The sequence below is a fragment of the Hevea brasiliensis genome, chromosome 13, assembly GCF_030052815.1.
Source record: "Hevea brasiliensis isolate MT/VB/25A 57/8 chromosome 13, ASM3005281v1, whole genome shotgun sequence".
In the NCBI taxonomy this organism is placed as follows: Eukaryota; Viridiplantae; Streptophyta; class Magnoliopsida; order Malpighiales; family Euphorbiaceae; genus Hevea; species Hevea brasiliensis.
The window spans coordinates 26,219,026-26,237,600 of NC_079505.1; the positions used below are offsets into that span (position 1 = coordinate 26,219,026).

The 18,575-nt window shown below is 32.4% G+C and overlaps 1 protein-coding gene across 3 annotated transcripts in view; it reads left to right on the plus strand.

Moving 5' to 3' along the window:
* LOC110654290 (villin-4) overlaps positions 1–18,575 on the plus strand; it is a 52,780-nt gene that overhangs the window by 20,652 nt on the left and 13,553 nt on the right. For all 3 annotated transcript variants that reach the window (XM_058131966.1, XM_058131965.1, XM_058131967.1), the window contains exon 15: positions 16,017–16,145. In XM_058131966.1, coding sequence (XP_057987949.1) covers positions 16,017–16,145 — 129 coding nt within the window. The remainder of the gene's footprint in view (positions 1–16,016; positions 16,146–18,575) is intronic.

Here is an 18,575-nt window from a genome sequence, read left to right on the forward strand (position 1 = left end):
GTGATTAAAATTCAGAATGCTTTGAGCTTATAAGAGTTGGCCTTTATATAGGCTGATTACAAGCACTATAAAGGAAAGATAGCAAGGTTACTAAATAGGAAGTTTGAATAGTCTTCTAAACAAGGAATAATGATGAATATTTGAGAAAAATACTTCATAAATCTGCCCATATAGTGATCCACGAATTTGAGGAGATTTGGTGACTTTTCAAACTTATTTCCTTCCTTATTTGAAAGATATTTCAATCTCCTTTTGATTTCTTTGACTTGATCAATTCTAAACAGCAAATGGGGGCCTCTTACACACACATGGGCTTGTTTGTTTTTTTTCATACTCAGCCCATTATCTTTATTTTAACTTAAGTCCAAACATTTTAACATGCCCTAACACACATGCCCCATGGACTTGCAAAGTGCAGCCAAACTTTTTTAATTCTGAATACAACCAAGCAAAGTGATGAGCTTACTCTTGGACTTGGTCAACGGGCCCTCGTGTGTCATGTCACTATGTGGCACATCATTATATGAAGAGAGGGGGAAGTGAGGAGGATGGCAATCAAAGAATTACAGTACGACGGTGTGAAGTGGAGAAATGTGATAAAGGTCCTATATGATCACAAAATACTTTCAAAGTTGAAGGGAAAGTTCTATAAAATTGCAATTCGGCCAACTTTATGTGGTAATGGAAACATGTTCACAAGATTAGTGTAGCGGAAATAAGGCCTTTACGATGGATATACAAAATATAAGGATGGATAGGATAAGAATATATACATTTGTAGGAAGCTGGAAGTTAACTCTTTTTGAGGAAAAGTTAAGGAGGGGGGGGGGGGGGGGGTGGGTGTGTGGTGTGTTTGAGGTGATTTGTGCATTTGCATCGTGGACCAAAAAATTCACCTGTACAAAAAGTTGGGCACATTGAAGCATTCCCCGATGCCACTATCCCATTATTGGCATCTATAACAGCTATTACACGTTACTTAACGATAACAGTCGTTATTTATCGTTAAATAATGGTAAACGTCCATTACTCATGGGGCCTTATTTTTTATTTTATTTTATTTTTTTTGGTCCAGATAGAGGCAACAACTCATTTCATTGTTTTATTTCTGGTTTCCAAGGGTTAAACTTCTATGTCTCAAATTTTCTTAACTTTGCATCTTAAATTTTTTGTCCTTTTACAAATCTTTTACTTTTTAAGCTAAGATCATCAATGTTTATTTGAAGTGAAGGAGAGCAATTTGCATCCATATCTTGCAAAGGGTGAGTTATTTGTTTTTGTTTTTGGTGGTAATAAAGTTAGTTCTTTACTAACTAAATAGTTATTTTTATTTTAAAATGATTAATGCTAATGATGCTTAAGAATGATGAATTTATTAACTTTGTTTGATGTATTTATGCTTATTATTTAGTTGTATATCTTAGTTTTACTTGTTTCTTTACATATCTATGCATTTCATGAACATTGCAAATTTTTCTCCCCAAAAAAAAATTGCATAGCGATAGGCCATTATTGTCATGTTACATTCTGCAATGCAACTATAGCCACGATTTAAATCCATGCATTGAAGTTATAAGAGATAAGAAAATGAAGGCAAATAATGTTGGGGAAGTAGTGAGAGATGATTTAGTGGCTGTAGATTTTTCTAAAGATATAGGTCCTTATAACTGAGTTGAGATTTAGTTCTAATTGAGTTGATCTAGTTGATCCAATTATAGCTCACCAACACTTCTAGCAACTCATAAATGTTTTGCAATTCTTAACAAGTATCATGTACAAGAAATATAATGATTTTAATCAAGAAAAATACTCATGATAGTTAATTGACATTGGAGCATAATAATGGTGACAAGATTCTTTTGGAAAGTAATGGCTTGCAACTGTAAAAATCCAAGTGATTTTCCTTATGAAATTTCCTTTCTCATAAAAGGCAATTTTAAGGTGTCGAGAAATATTCATTTCCTAAAAAATTTGTCATTAATTGTTGACTATTTGTAACAATTGACTATTGTCAAACCTATATTGGGATTAGTCAACTGACCATTGATTGTTGAATTTGAAAATCTCAAGGCTATATATCAAGCAACGTGCCATGCCGACGTCCGGGTGTGGTGTTAAATGAGCAAGGATTCCCACATCATGGACGGTTGTGAGTAAATAAGTTAGTCCATAGGATAGATAGTAGAACAGATGGTAGAATAGAACACTAGATAGACATAGAGAATAATAGAAGATATCATAAAAGGAGATCAATTAGGAAGGAACATGATAGGAGGAGAATCAGGGTTGGTATTTGGAATATTAGATCACTTATAGGAAAATTAATGGAGTTTGTGGATACCTTGGAAAGGAGAAGGGTGAATATTGCTTGCATTCAGGAGACAAAATGGATAGGAGAGAAAAGTAAGAAAGTGGGTAATTTAGGATACAAACTGTGGTTTATCGGAAAGGAGAGAAATAGGAACGGTGTGGGCATAATCATAGACGAGACGTTGAAAGATGCCGTAATAGCTGTGAAAAGAGTAGGAGATAGAATTATACTAGTAAAGCTAGTACTAGAAGGAGAAACAATAAATGTAGTTAGTGCTTATGCCCCACTAATCAAACTAGATAGTGAGAATAAACAAAGATTTTGGGAAGATATGGATGATCTAAAGCAAAGCATACCGAATGAAGAGAATGTTTTCATCGGTGGAGATTTGAATGGACATGTAGGAAGTGATAGACAATGTTATGAGAATGTTCATGGAGATTTTGGATTTGACAATCGAAATGAGGAGAGAGAAAGCATTCTATGGCATATGACCTAATACTAGCAAATACCTACTTTATAAAAAGAGAATTACATTTAGTGACTTTCAAAAGTGAGCAACATAGAAGTCAAATTGACTTCTTCTTAACCAGGAAGATAAATAGAGCTCTATGCAAGGATTGTAAGGTCATTCCGGGAGAGGCTTTAACAAGTCATCATTGGTTAGTGGTCTTGGTTGTTAAGTTTAGGAACAATTCAAGTAAGGTTAGAAGAAATAGTGTAGCTCGAACAAAGTGGTGGGAGTTTAAAGGAGTAAAGCAAGTGAAGTTCAAAAATGAGCTTCTCGAGTCCGAAGCATGGAAGCTAGATATGGAGGCCAATGATATGCGGATACAGATGGCATTAAAGATTAGAGAAGTAGCTAGAAAAGTACTTGGAGAGTCTAGAGGACATGAACCACCCTCAAAAGAGAGATGGTGGTGGAATGAGGAAGTACAAAAGGTAGTGAAGAGAAAGAGAGAATGGTATAAGAAATTACCTAAGTGTGATAATAATGAGGCATATGAACAGTACAAGATAGCAAAGAAAGAAGGAAAAAATGTAGTTAGTCAAGCAAGAGCGCAGGCCTTTGAAAAATTATATGAGAAACTTGGATCTAAAGAAGGGGAGAAAGATATTTATATATTAGTAAGGAGAAGAGAAAAGAAATGTCAAGATCTCAATCAAGTTGGTTGCATTAAGGATAAAGAAGGAAAAGTGTTGGTGAAAGATGAGGACATTAAAGAAAGATGGAGAAATTATTTTGATGATCTCTTTAATAATAGTCAAAATGGTAATAGCGTGAATATAGACTACAGAGCAATAGAAAAGAATATGAATTATATTAGAAGAATTAGATCTTTAGAAGTAAAGGAAGCACTTAAGAGAGTGAAAGTGGGTAAAGCCTGTGGACGTAATGGAATACTAATTGAAGTGTGGAAGTGTTTGGGAGATATGGGAGTGGCATGGTTAATTAAATTATTTAATAAGATTCTAAATTCAAAGAAAATGCTTGATGAATGGAGGAGTATTTTAATACCTATTTTTAAAAATAGGGAGATATACAGAGTTGCTCAAACTATAGGGGAATTAAACTCATGAGCCATACTATGAAGTTGTGGGAGAGAGTTGTGGAACATCGACTACGTCATGATGCTTCTATCTCTCCTAATCAATTTGACATCATGCCTGGTCGTTCAACTATGGAAGCGATTTTTCTCATTAGAAGCTTGATGGAGAAATATAGAGATGCGAGGAAAGATTTACACATGATTTTTATCGATTTGGAGAAGACTTATGATAGTGTTCCAAGAGATGTCTTATGAAGAGTGTTAGAATAAAATGGGGTATCTATTAGGTACATACAAGTGTTGAAAGACATATATGAAGGAGCAACTACTATTGTACGCACAGTGGGAGGGGACACAAGATTTTCCAATCTCAGTTGGATTACACGAAGGTTCAGCTGTAAGCCCTTACCTTTTTACATTAGTTTTAGATGAATTAACGAAATTTCAGCTGTAAGCCCTTACCTTTTTACATTAGTTTTAGATGAATTAACGAAACATATACAAGAAAGTATCCATTAGTGCATGATGTTTGCGGATGATATAGTTCTGATAGATGAGACACAAGGAGTTAATAGAAAGCTAGAGCTTTGGAGAAGTACTCTAGAGTCAAGGGGCTTTAAGTTAAGTAGAACGAAGACAGAATACGTGCATTGCAAGTTCAGTGAAGGCCAAACTGGTGATAGGGAAGGAGTTAGTTTGGATGGAGTGATACTATCCCAAAGCAATTACTTTAAATATCTCGGCTCAGTCCTTCAAGTAGATGGGGGATGTGAGGAGGATGTTAGTCATAGGATTAAAGCCGGATGGTTGAAGTGGAGACGTGCCACGGGAGTTTTATGTGATCACAAGATTCCCAATAAGTTGAAAGGAAAATTTTACCTTACAACCATGCGACCGGTCATGTTTTATGGTAGTGAGTGTTAGGCACTGAAGGAGTCATATGTGTCTAAGATAAGAGTTGCGGAGATGAGAATGTTAAGGTGGATGAGTGACTATACTAGACTAGATAAAGTCCGTAATGAGAGTATTAGAGAAAAGGTAGGAGTGGTACCAATTGAGGATAAGTTGAGAGAAGGGAGATTGAGGTGGTTCGATTATGTGAAGCGTAGACATACGGAGGCTCCAGTTAGATAAGTAGAGCACATTAGGGTAGAGGATAAAAAGAAAAGAAGGGGTAGACCTAAACTGACTTGGAATAGAGTAGTACAATATGACCTAGAAGTATTACACATTTTCGATGATTTAATCCAAAATCGTTTAGAGTGGAGAAAGAGAATCCATATAGCCGACTCTAAATTTTTGGGATAATGGCTTAGTTGAGTTGAGTTGAATTGAGCCTTAAGTCAAGTTTATGTATTTTGGGTTATCTCAAAGTTAATTGATAACTATGTTACAGAAGCCCTGATTTGGGGTTCTGCCTTAGAAAATAACAAGTAGATGAGAGAATGAAAGAAATAGGAATGAGAAGTGGAAGAAAGGAGATGAGAGAATAGAAGAAATAGGAATGAGGAGTAGAGAAAAGGAGAAAATTATAGAGAGAGAAGTAATTATTGTATTATTGAATTCTTGGCTGCCCCAATTAGTTACAATGCTACTCTATTTATACAATATTTTCCTCCCATACATTCTCACAGATTCTATTCCCCTTATTATCATAACATTCCCCACTTCTTAAGATCATTCTTGTCCTCATGAATGAAAAGGTTCCGTGAATAAAAAAAAAAATCTTTTTATTTAAGCATCTTGAATGCTGTGTAACTGCACTTGAATGCTAGGATTCAATTGGTAGGAAGCATTTTATCTAAACTAGATTGCCTTTCCAATTGGATTGTTGATGTACTGGAATGTTTTGCACATACTTTCTTGTAATTAGCCATTGTACATTCTCCCTCCAATGATAGAATTTTAATTTCATTTTGTTTCTTTGCCGTTTCTCGTACTCATCCTCTTTGAGAAGAACAATCTCATAGGAAACCCATTCCAAATAATAGCAATGAAATTCAAAATCAACCTCTTCATCAACCTTAATTATCACTTAGTCATCCAGGTTATGCCATGTGTTTGGAAAGGACCATATGTAGCAAAAGTAATGCCCAAAAATGAGTAAACCTTGGTTAGTTTTTGGCACCTCCTCAGGAATTGAAACAATATCTCCTTGTTGTTCTTTTGAATTCACCAGCTCATACGACATCCCATCTGCCTTATCACCACTGAAAATCATAATGGATTGCTTTTCTAGAACATCATGACTCACTGATTCCAACTTCAAGTTAAAGATATGAGCTTTAACATTCACCTCTTGACTGCAAGCCACTTCTGAATTTTCTTCATTAGTAGCAAGTAAAGCATGAATTTCCACTTGTTCCTCATCTAAGTTTGATATTTGCACATCAAACTTTTCTACATTGTGGCCCTCTTCTGCTATGTCCACATCATTGATGGGCATTTGCTCCTCTATTTCAAATTTCTCCATTTTCTCTTGAAACGATATCTCCCACTTCTCCATATTTTATCCAACCTTTCCTCACATCTTTTAAATGCCCTATCAACAATTTCACAAATGCCTTGTTCCAAATCCCTTAATTGTTGTTCCCAAGATTGCTCATCCATAATCCTAAAGTATAGGAACAAGGAAAGAAAGGTTAGTAAGAGTTAGGATTTTCAAGAGCAGGGTTTTAATTGAGGAATTATTTTTAGAACCTAAAATGGAGTTTTGGAGCTAGAAATGGTAAGAATTAAGGGAAAGGGAAATGCTAGAGTACTTATCTAAATTTGGAACCCTAACAGATCAAGAAAGAAGAATTAGGAAGAGGAACAAAGAGAAACTAAAGAAATCTGAAGAAGAAGAAGAAGAAGAGATAGAAAGAGGATGAGAAATAGAAAAATTAAAGGAAAAAGAGATTTTGTTTCAAGTAATTCTTGGAATTTCAAGAAGAAAGGATGAAGAAAAAGAATAGGGTTCTGTCGAGAAGAAGAAATAAAGCAAGAAACAGAAGGGAAAGGAAGGGGAGAAATTTCTGAGAAAGAAGGAAAAGAAATCTCAGATATGAAAGAAGAAGAAATAGAGAAAGAGGGAAGAAGAAGAAGAAGAAGAAGGAGAAGAAGAAACACTAATTCCAGGGCTACTGATCTAGAATAGAAGATGTTGAGAAGAAATTAAAAAGAATTAAGGAAGAGATATAAGAATAGAGTCGGATTAGAGAGAGGAAAGGAAGGAAAAGAAGAGAGGAAGATAAGAAGATAATAATAGATAGAAGCATGGTATTTGGTAGACTATCACTGATCTGCCATTGATGAAGCATTCTAGTTGTTGCCCACTGATCAAAGATCTCTTATACCAATTTGTTACAGAAGCCTTGATTTAGGGTTCTACCTCAGAAAATAACAAGAAAGTAGATGAGAGAATGGAAGAAATATGGATGAGAAGTAGAAGAAAGGAGATGAGAGAATAGAAGAAATAGGGATGAGGAGTAGAGAGAAAGAGAAAATTATAGAGAGAGAAGTAATTCTTGTATTATTGAATTCTTGGTTGTCCCAATTAGTTACAATGTTATCCTATTTGTACAATATTTTCCACCCCATACATTCTCAGATTCTATTCCCCTCATTAACATAATATTTGAAATAACCCTGTAGAAATAGGTATTTGAGAGAGAAAAATCTCTATATTTTTGTTTAATTTAGATGTTGTATAAGCTGCCTATTTATGTACAAGATACATAAGAATCATAATTTACAAGGAATCCTAAAACAATAGGAAACTAATAGAAATAGGCAAGAGGATATACAGTAAAGGGAAATAACAGAAAAAGGAAAAAAAATATAATTCCTGTAATGTGGGAAATGGGATTCCAACACTCCCTTCAAGTTGGTTCATGTATATTACACATGCCCAACTTGTAAACTGGAGAATGAAACATTTTGTTGCTTAATCCCTTAGTGAAAAGATTGGCCAACTGATCTTTAGAAGCCATATGAGAGACGCTCAACAATTTTCTCCTTTATGAAGTGTCTGTCAATCTTTATATGCTTGATCCGATCAGGCTGTACTGGATTATGAACAACACTAATAGTAGCTTTGTTATCACCAAACAAGTATAAGCCATTTGTTTCTGATAGTTTCATTTCTTTCATTAATTTCCGTAATCACAACTATTCACATACACCTTGAGCCATTGCTCTATATTCAACATTTGCACTGGATCTGGCAGTTATATTTTGTTTCTTCCTTCTCCAATTGACTAGTTTACCACTAACAAAAGTATAATAACCTATTGTTGACCTCTTATCATCAAGAGATACAACTCAATTTGCATCTGTAAAGGTTTTTATCTGAAGATGTCCATGTTTTGAGAAAATGAGTTCTTTTCTAGGGCAGATTTTTTTGATATCTCAAAATGCGAAAAAAGCATCTAAATGAGGTTTATGAAGGTCATGCATAGATCGGCTTACTAAACTTACTGTATATGTCTAGTTTAATGTGTGAAAGGTAAATCAATATGCCAACTAACCTTTTATATCTCTGACTCTCCAACTCTAGCTTGCAATATATGATTTGTTTCAATAGGATGCTCTGTTAGTTTACAACCAAGCATATCTATTTCTTCTAGAAGATTCACAATATATTTTCTTTGAAAAATAAAGATCCCTTTATCTGATCTAGCGATCTATATTCCAATAAAGTACTTCAGTTTCCCTAAGTCTTTAATTTCAAATTCCTGTGTTAGGCATTCCTTTAATATGACAATCTCTTCATTATCATCTCCTATCACAATTATATCATCCAAATAAACAATAAGTAATGTGGTCTTATCTCTACAATGTTTTATGAACAAAGTGTGATCAGCATTACTTTGATGGAACTCAAAGAAGATCATAGCTATGCTGAATCTGTCAAACCATGCCTTAAGAGACTACTTTAGACCATGCAAAGCTCTTTCTAATTTCCAAACCTTCTCTTTAGATTTCTCATCATCAAACATCAAACCTTAGAGGTATTTTGATATATATTATTCCTCTAAGTTTCCATTTAAAAAAACATTTTTGACATCAAATTGCTATAAATTTCAAGATTTACTGCACAAGATAGTAAAATTCTGATGATGTTCATTTTTGAAATAAGAGCAAAGGTCTCCTAACAATCCACTTTATATGTCTGTGTGAAACCCTTTTGCTACCAATTTGGCTTTGTATCTCAATCAAGCCATTTGTTAGATTTGTGATTCAAAATCCCAGTAAGATTTGGGAAAAAAACTTTTCCTAATTTGAGTGAAAGAAATATTCTTCAATAGGATGAAAGAATATTTTTTATAAAGAGTAGAAACTCTTATTTTACTGTCGTTCATAAATTGAGTGAGACTCCTAATCAGATTAGGATTGAGGGAATTAACATTATAAATAAGAAAATGGTGGAAAGGTTATTTGGCTTTGTCCATGGAGAGTGGCTTTGCCCATGAATAGTGGCTTTCAGCTCATGGAATGGGGCTGTCGCCCATTGTAGAGAAGGATTTTGTCAATTGCTGAGGATTTGTCTTTGCCCATTAATGAGGGGCTGTTGCCCATTGTAATGCCATAGAGAGGGAGAGAAGCTTCAGTCTAAGACAGAGAAGGGCATAGTCCAAGAGGAAGGGACTGTCTATTATAGTTGAAGACACCTTTTGTTATCTTGTAGTAGTAGTTAAAATAATAAATATGTTGGGTTATGTGTAGAGGAGATTGAGAGGACTAATGTATTTACTATAAACAGTTTTTGTGAGGGTTCTCTTGGGTGTAATTAGGTTAATGGGTAGTGTAGTTTTAAACTTATAATGGATGAATATTTTATTGATGATAGTGAAAGATGGCGTGCTCGTAAACGTAGCCCTATGTGGAAAGGGTGAATCACGTTAATATTAATGTTTTATATTTTTACTTTATTTTTTTTTGTAGTTTACATATTTCTGTGGTGTATAACACCATCTACTTTATGCTTTATAATGAATACCCAGTTGCTTCCCACTGGTTTCTTTCCTGATGGAAGAGAAATAAGATCCCATGTCTCATTTTTTGCCAAAGCTCTTATCTCTCTACCGTAGTTTCCTACCATTTTGGATTAAGACATACTTCCTTCAGCCCTTCAAACCTTATGGGATAGAAACAAAAGAAACAGATTAGACAAATGCTCTATAGGAAGGAGGCAAGGAGTCATAGGAAATAAAATTAGAAATGGGATGCTTACTACGAGCCTTGATTTCTTTTCTGAGAGCAATAGGAACATCAAGATCATCAATAATAGAATCAAACTTAGAAATATGATTAAGATCATCAGGAAGTAAAAGAGACTCACCACATTCTTAATGAATTGAGTTTAGGGATACTGGTTGATTAGGTGTATTAGTCTCAGTGGCTGTATCTGTCTTATTTCAACGCATATAGATTTTCAAATCTAATCTATTTAATCTCCCTAGGCTTTGAGGAGGAGGTTGATCCTAGTTAGATAGCTCATTACTAAGTCTAATAGTTTGGTTAGGAAAAAATACATCTTCCTTTTCCTCCTTGTGCTTCCCCTGAAGATTTTCTAAAGGTAACATTCATACTGACAAAATATTAACTAATAGGAGGATGATACCATTCGTAATCCTTTTGAGTACCATAGTGACCAACAAACACTAATTTAAGAGCTTTAGGTTTTTAACTTCTCAACATTTGTTTTGTGGACAAAACAAACACATCTAAATGTCTTTGAAGGAATGGTATAAGAGTTATGACCTTGTAAAACCTCCAAAGGGCTCTTAAAGTTCTATGTTCTCAGAAGCATTCTATTGATAAGGTATATTGCAGCAAGAACTACATCCTACCAATAAGGTGTAGGAAGATTCACAGTAAACATAAGAGATTGAACTATTTTTTCTTGGCAAAATGCCTATTTTGGCCCTTAAAGTATGAGCTAATAGTCATATAAGTCCTTAAAGATTTTTGGGGTTCAAACAAGCCCTGTAAATTTTAAAAAAGATCAATTAAGGTTTTCAAATTTTAAAAATAGATCAAATAAGTCCTTTTACTATTTTGGGGATGAATAAGCCTTTTAACTTTTAAAAATAGATAAAAAATGGTTAAACTATAATTTGTTTTTTATATAAATCTAGCTAAGGTCATGCACGAAAATCTTCTAGTGCACAGAGTCCTCAACAACGATCCTGCGTATTTAATTTGCAACATCCCGGTAAGTGTCTGCTGTATCTTGGAGCAGATTGATAAGTTATTTTTTACCAAATGATTCAGAAAGTATATCTATGGATTCATCATTGATCTTCATCATGGTTTTTGTAGAAAAACTTCTTGAACTATTTGATAAAAAATAATTTATCAATCTGCTACATGATGTAGCAGATATCCACCAAAATGTTGCAAATCAGATGTGCAGGCTTACTGATGAGGATCCCATGCACTAGAAAATTTTTGTGCATGGCATTGGCTAGATTTATATTAGAGGGAAATTATAATTCAGTTTTTTTTTTTTTTTTTTGTCATAATTAAAGGGCTTATTTGTCCCCAAGGACTTGTTAATTTTATTTTTAAAAATTTGAAAAACTTATTTGACATTTTTTAAAAATTTAAGGGCTTAAATGGGCCCCCAAAACACTTTAAGAACTTAAGTGACTATTTGGCATAACTTTAAGGGCCTAAATAGGCCTTTTGCCTCCTTTTTTTCAGACACCTTTTGTTCACTAGTATTGACACAACTAGTTTGATGTACTATATCATTTGATGTACTATGCCATTATCAGTTCTTAGGATTTTAACCTTAGCATCAAACTATGCGTAAATTATTTTATGAAATTACTTAAAGGTAGAAAACACTTCATTTTTTTGCTTTCATCAAATAAACTCATGTCATCCTAGTGCAATAGTCAATAGAAGTGGTAAACCATCTATACCCAGATAAAGAAATTGTTTGAGTAGATCCATATATATCAGAATGAATAATCATAAAAGAAACTGAAGTTTTATTATTTATTGAGGGATACGATTATCTTGTGTGTTTAATAAATTTACAAGCATCACAAACTAGTAAATTTGGGTTGCAGTTCTTAAAACAAATTAGGATATAACCTTTTAAAGCAAAAAAAGATGAATATCTTGATCTCTTATGCCACTGGATAATCTTTTTATTAGCAATCATTGGCTTTCCTAATAAAGCGTGGTTTGCTCCAGGATTTGAGGGACCACGCCCATCATCTAACAGATATAGATCATTTCGCAATCTACCATTGCCAGTTGTTTTTCTTGTTCTTAAATCTTGAAATATGCGATGAGTAGGAAAAAAAAATTAATTTTGCAATTAAGGGCTTGGATAATGGAACTGATAGATAAAAGACTAATAGGTAAGTTTGGAACTTGAAGAACTAAATTGAGACTTATATTGGGAGTGCATGTGATAGAATCTAACCAGAAATTGTGGTTAAAGAATCGTTTGCTATACGGACTTTTTTCTTTTCTTAAGCATATAGAGAATTTATTTGAAGAAGCTGTCATATTTTTGTTTATTCCAGAATCTATAACCTAGCAAGATTTATCAAGATTGACAAAGAAAAGCATAACTTGATTTGACTAAGTTGGTGGAGGCGACCATGATAGAGGTAGACTGAGTTTCAAGCTATGACAACAAATGTCTTAAGATTTGTGAAAAGCTCCTAATGTTAGATATGCCTTTTTTTCTATTAGCCATATTTACACTCAAGCCAAAAAAAAAAAAAAAAAAAAAAAACAGCAGCAGCAACATAAAACCACAGTAGTAGAAGAGAAAAATATTTGCGGCTGCAAACAGTAGCGGTGAAAAGAGGTATAGGGATTAAGGGTGCAAACCAAGTGAGGTAACAAGCTGTGCAGAGGCACAACTTCCTCGGGAGACCGTTGGAAACAGGATTAGACGGAAAAGGTTATCGGGAAACACTTTACGTGTTGGCGAATTGGAAAAAAAGGCTGAAACTTGTTGTAGGGTCTCAATTGGCACTGCACTTTTTAGCTGGTTTAGCATCATTTTCCTATAATATTACCACGATGATTGGATATTAACACCATAAAGGCAGAGAAAAGGAGTTACCACCTGGATAATAACCAAGACAAATGTATTAGAAAGGATGTGGGTGGCAACTTACTCCATGCAGAGGTCCACTACCTTTCTTTTACCATGAGCCCAATGGCCGGATTTTGAATAGTGGGTACAAGAGAAGGGAGGTGTTAGACAGTCTCTCAACCTAGACTTACCATAGGACAAGGGCCATCCTCTACTAATGATTTCTAAAGTCTGTCTTATTGTTTCTTTTATTTAGTTCCTTAGTCATACATTTATCTAAGTCTAAAGTTACATACAATTAATTTAAGCAAATGAACCACATATATGAACAAGTAATTCATAATATGCCAAATTTCTAAATGTAATTAATGTACCATAGTTGCCTTTATGACCCTATTAAACATATTTCTAAATAAATTCCATGCCAAGATTCAATTACATATAAGAAAGAGACATTTTTGCAAAAAAACCTGAATTCTAGTTTATCCCATATTTACCTATATTAAAATTACTAAATAAATTATGATTTGAGATAAGCAGACCCTAAATATGCAAAAGTCTCTTAAGTTAAAAAACTATAGATTTCTACCATGAACCAGACTTTAACTTGCCAAGTTAACCTAAATTCATATAATCCTAATTACTAAATAATTTACATTCAAAGATAAAAATTAAACTAAAGAAAAGAAATAATAAAAATAAACCAAAAAGAAAGAATAAATCTTGATTCTTATGCAGCATCTTTTACTAACTTTCAGTTTATGCCTTCAAGCTCCACACCAATTTTCTTTTGACCACATTTGGTCTACTTCTACTTGTTTTAGTTCCTTTTGAGATTTCTTTCTATCAATTCATGCCTTGTTTTAATACTTTCATGCTCAAAATAACAAAGGATTAAAGTAAAGCAAAGTAAAAAAAAAAAAAAAAAAAAAAAAAAAAACGACAACAACAACAACACCACCGCCACCTAAATTTAAGACCAAAAAGTTAATGAAACATATTTGAAATCTTTGATTTCAATTTTGGAGGCTTCAATCGCGATTGCTCTCATTCGACCTTCTAGTGTACTAAAAAGACAAGTATCAAACTCATGTACAACAAAAAAAACGAAGTTAGTATGAAACCAAAATAAGAAAAAAAAAATGCAATAAAATATAAGGAAAAAATGGGAATCATAATGTATGAGCTATGATTTTGTGTTCTCATCTAAAAAAATACTCAAAACTCTATAAAAATATTTAAATCTTACAAGAATCCAATTAACATTTAATATTACAAAATAGGGAAATAAACCGAGCACAAATATATATGGGTTAATGTATAATGAGACAAAAAATAAAAAATGACACTAAAAAAAATGATTGGGCCAATAATTATATATTAATTTCTAAAAATAGTAAATTTTAATAAAAATTCATGAAATTCAATAATGTTATACCTAACATGTCATGTTAAAGAAATTCTGCAATACATGTTCAGTTCAATAAACCAAATAAAAGTAACATGTTATATGTAATACACATGCGAAAGCTGATCTGTTAACCAAATTAAATTTATGCACAGAAAAATACTAAGACTATTGCAAATATAAAAATATGGCATTAAAGTTAACATCCTAACAAACAATTTAGAAAAAAATGAATACTTAAAAAAATAAAAGAAAAAGAAAAAGAAAAATAATTTACCTAAGGTTATAGAATTGACTCATAGCATCATGTTTTAATGCATAAAGAAAGCAAGATTTATTCAATCAGATTTATCTTATAATTGGTCTTCAATTCTTGGATTAGAGGTCCCTTACAGCACTTAAGAATACTTACAAATGATGAGAATATATCCAATATCAAAGTAGATGTGATTTTGGTCAATTAGACACTTAAAATGAATCTAAAACTAAATATCATTTAAGGTAATTTTGGTAGAAGGATGGACAGCTGATTGTGGCTCTAAATGCACAAAAGAAAGCCTTATAATTGATTTAGAATCTCTCTATAGTGCTCCACCAAATTATGGGTTAATTTCCCTTCGTTCTTTCTTTTTAGGTGTTTTTGGTGGGTATTTATAGTGAAAATAAAATTATCTTAAAACCTATTCAAATTCAACAAAAAAATCTATTAAAATAAATATATAATGGGAGATGATAATTATATACTCAACTCAACTAAGCTTTTAGTCCAAAAATTTGGGGTCGGCTATATGGATTCTCGTTTTTCACTCTAAACGATTTTGGATTAAATCCTCGGAAATATGTAATGCTTCTAGGTCAATGGGAGATGATAAATATATAATGGGAGATAATTGTCCCTCTAACAAATTGGTTATAAGAGATAATTATCGTGCAAATAATTTCAAAATTCTATCTAAAAATAATAAAAAAATAGATAAATGGGAGATAATTATCTCTCCAACCAACTGGGTGATAATTTGTCCCTTAACTAAAAATTATGAGTAACATGACATATATGTTACCTATTTCATGATATTTTAATTATTACATAGTATCATAATAATGAATTAAGCTTTCAATATATAAAACTATAACAAAATAACATCCGTAGATAATTTTTATATATTATACTATTAAATTTGTTTATCTAATTTAATTAAAATAGGTTGGTTTATGGTGATAATTTTTCTCTTTTAAAAAAAAATCTTTTGAGATTATTTTTGGTATTTTTATTTACTTGTGATGAGTCTTATTCTTTGTTTTCTTCTCTTGGGGATTTTTAAACTTTTAACTCTCGAGTCTGGTAAGTCTTGAGCTTGAGGCGCGCCTTTAATAACTATGCCAAGTATTTGACTCTTTTAGGATTGCCATATATTTATTTACTTAGTTATTTATTTTCCTGAAAGAATAATGCTGAAAGGCAAGAAGGGGATAATTTGAGGATGATAAGGCATCTTCCCAAAGTGATGCTTGATGTGGTTTGCAGTCTGTGGTCTGCCACATTCTAGCAGTCCTGCATGCAATTTAGAGTGTGATCTCGAGCTACATGTTGGTTCTTTTTTAAATGCACTTATTGTACTTCCACCAGAAGCTCTACTGTTTTATATATAAGATGATGTTTATTTATTTCTTTTTTAATTGAACTTCAATCAGGTTGCATCATCTCTGAATTCCTCTTACTGTTACATATTGCACAATGACTCCTTCATTTTTACATGGTCTGGAAACCTTACAACCTCAGATGACCAGGAACTTGTGGAAAGGCAGTTGGATCTGATAAAGGTTTGATGAATCTTCTTAACGATTTTTTTTAACCAGTATGATTTAAGATATATAGATTTCTTGAGTTATTTGTGTAGTAAAATATTTGTAATGCAAGCTGGGAGCAGCCAATAGATGCATTTAAAAGAGTTGGCTATTCTGGTTCCCATGTCAGAGCATTAATTTAGTATATATGATTATAAGTTTATTCTGGAAGGTTGAATAGGCCTTGCAATTAATAGTGCTTCTTGGATTTATATTAATTTGGAAGTTGCAAAATTTATTTTGATATAGAAACATTTTGTATCTAGTGGAATATAGGATTGAATTATAGATCTTAGTTTTAATTTGGGTTCCACTTCTTCCAAGAAAAAGAAAAACAACTAAGGTTGCATTGGGGATAATCCTGGTGAAGCCTTGCTGATGCCTGTGTCATTATTCATGTGGTTTAAATGTGTGTGTATGCATGAGAGAGAGAGAGAGAGAGAGAGAGAGAGAGAGAGACAGAGAGTTCTCATCTTGGCTTACTAATGTATCTTTACAAAGAGAGAGAGAGATGGTGAAAGGTGATTTTTTACTTCTGATTATATTTATATCTATACTATAATTAATAGTACATTGGGTGGGCAACCGTTTGAATAAACAAAAAAGCACAAAGTTAAAAGAACTAATTAATAATTACTAACCCAAAATGTAAATCCTAATTATATATGAAAACTTAAACCAATCTTACTCATAATATAAACTCCTAATTCTATATGGAATTTTATTTTTATTTGCAAATTGAAAACCTATTACATATCATTGAATTACCATTGACTATTGGCTTGCAAAGATTGAAAGTTTGTGTAGAATAAAGTGTTGTGTATACTAACAAGAAGCAAAGTTTAGTGGAACTCATCCTCAACAATATGAAATTGCATGTGAATCTATCCTTTAAATTCATGATTTGTTATTATATTTACAGCTAGCTGTTTAAAATCATTGCTTTTATTTTTATTTAAAATAACTATTTATAAATTTTATATATGAAGTTCAAAAAACATGGAACTTGATACCTCTCAAATAACTTTAAACATGAAACTTGACAATGGAATATCTATTTTTGCTGAAAGAATAATAGATAGAAACAAAATATTTGACATAACATTGATAAACTTAAATGTTGCAAAAAGGTTTGGCCTTGTGCATGACACATTAGATATGGTACTAAAAAGTTTTAGTTTACGTGAGCCATGTGCACTAATATTTTTTCATAAGTGTGTAATCAATTATTATTATTATTATTATTATTATTATTATTATTATTATTATTATTTTGCAATGTATGAAGAAAAAAAAAGCAATACAACAATAACTAATCCATAATCCCAAATGCAACGTCTCACTCACAAGCGGTGGGATAGGAATCCCATATCGTGTGCGAATAGTAGGTTTAAAGGGTTTATATGACCCTTAGCTCTAACTACTAAAGAACTTAGGATACCTTTTTGGGCCAAATAGTTTAGGGCCTGAGAGTTATTTGAGTTAGTTGGGTTGGGGTGTTATACCAAACTAGTTAGGGTCAGTCATGTGGACTATTTTTTGCCATTCAGCTCTGTTTGAGACCAATTCTACATCAATATTCAATATAATCTAATATATAAATTTAAGGAAACAAAGACCAAAAAAAGGAAATATCAAAGCATTGGTTTATATTCAATATTTTATCAACATACTATCTTCTATATTTCATTTACATGTTTGAAACCACTTCTGCATCGATATTCAATATCATCTAATCGATAAACTTGTGAATCAAAAACCAAAATAAGGGGAATATCAAAGCATTGATTTACATTAAATATAATACGAATCTACTATCATCTATATTTCATTTACATCAGTTGTCATTTAAGGTCTATTCTAGAAGAAAATTCATTTAGAAACAAAAATTACAGTTCTATCATTGCCTTATTATTTATAATTAATGTATTAACTCTTACACAAAAATACATCCTCAAGCTAATAAATCATACAGAAGGATGTGCAACACTCATATAATAATAACTAGTACGGTATAAATGTATTTAACATAATTTTAAGCCACTTCATAATTCATTAAAAACTATGTAGCATTTTAGGGTTTGGAGGTATTATGTTAATTTTTAGCTTTATTAGAAACAATAATCTCTTCATTTAATTGGAGAGCATTGATTTCATAAATTCAAGTAATTGTGCTTTTTCTGGGATAGTTTGAAGCAACGTAAGCCTAGGAGTGACAAACAAAAGGCCAGAATAAATTATTGTAAAATGATATCTTAGGGCAGAAGGCTTCACACTTTGTTGTCTTGCTGATCAACTCAACTGTGCTACTTCTATGAGTAATCAAATCCTTGAATTTTTTCAAATTTGATGTCTTGTGCAAAAGTAGGCTCCTTTTGAGCTCAATTTATTTCTGGTATAATCTCT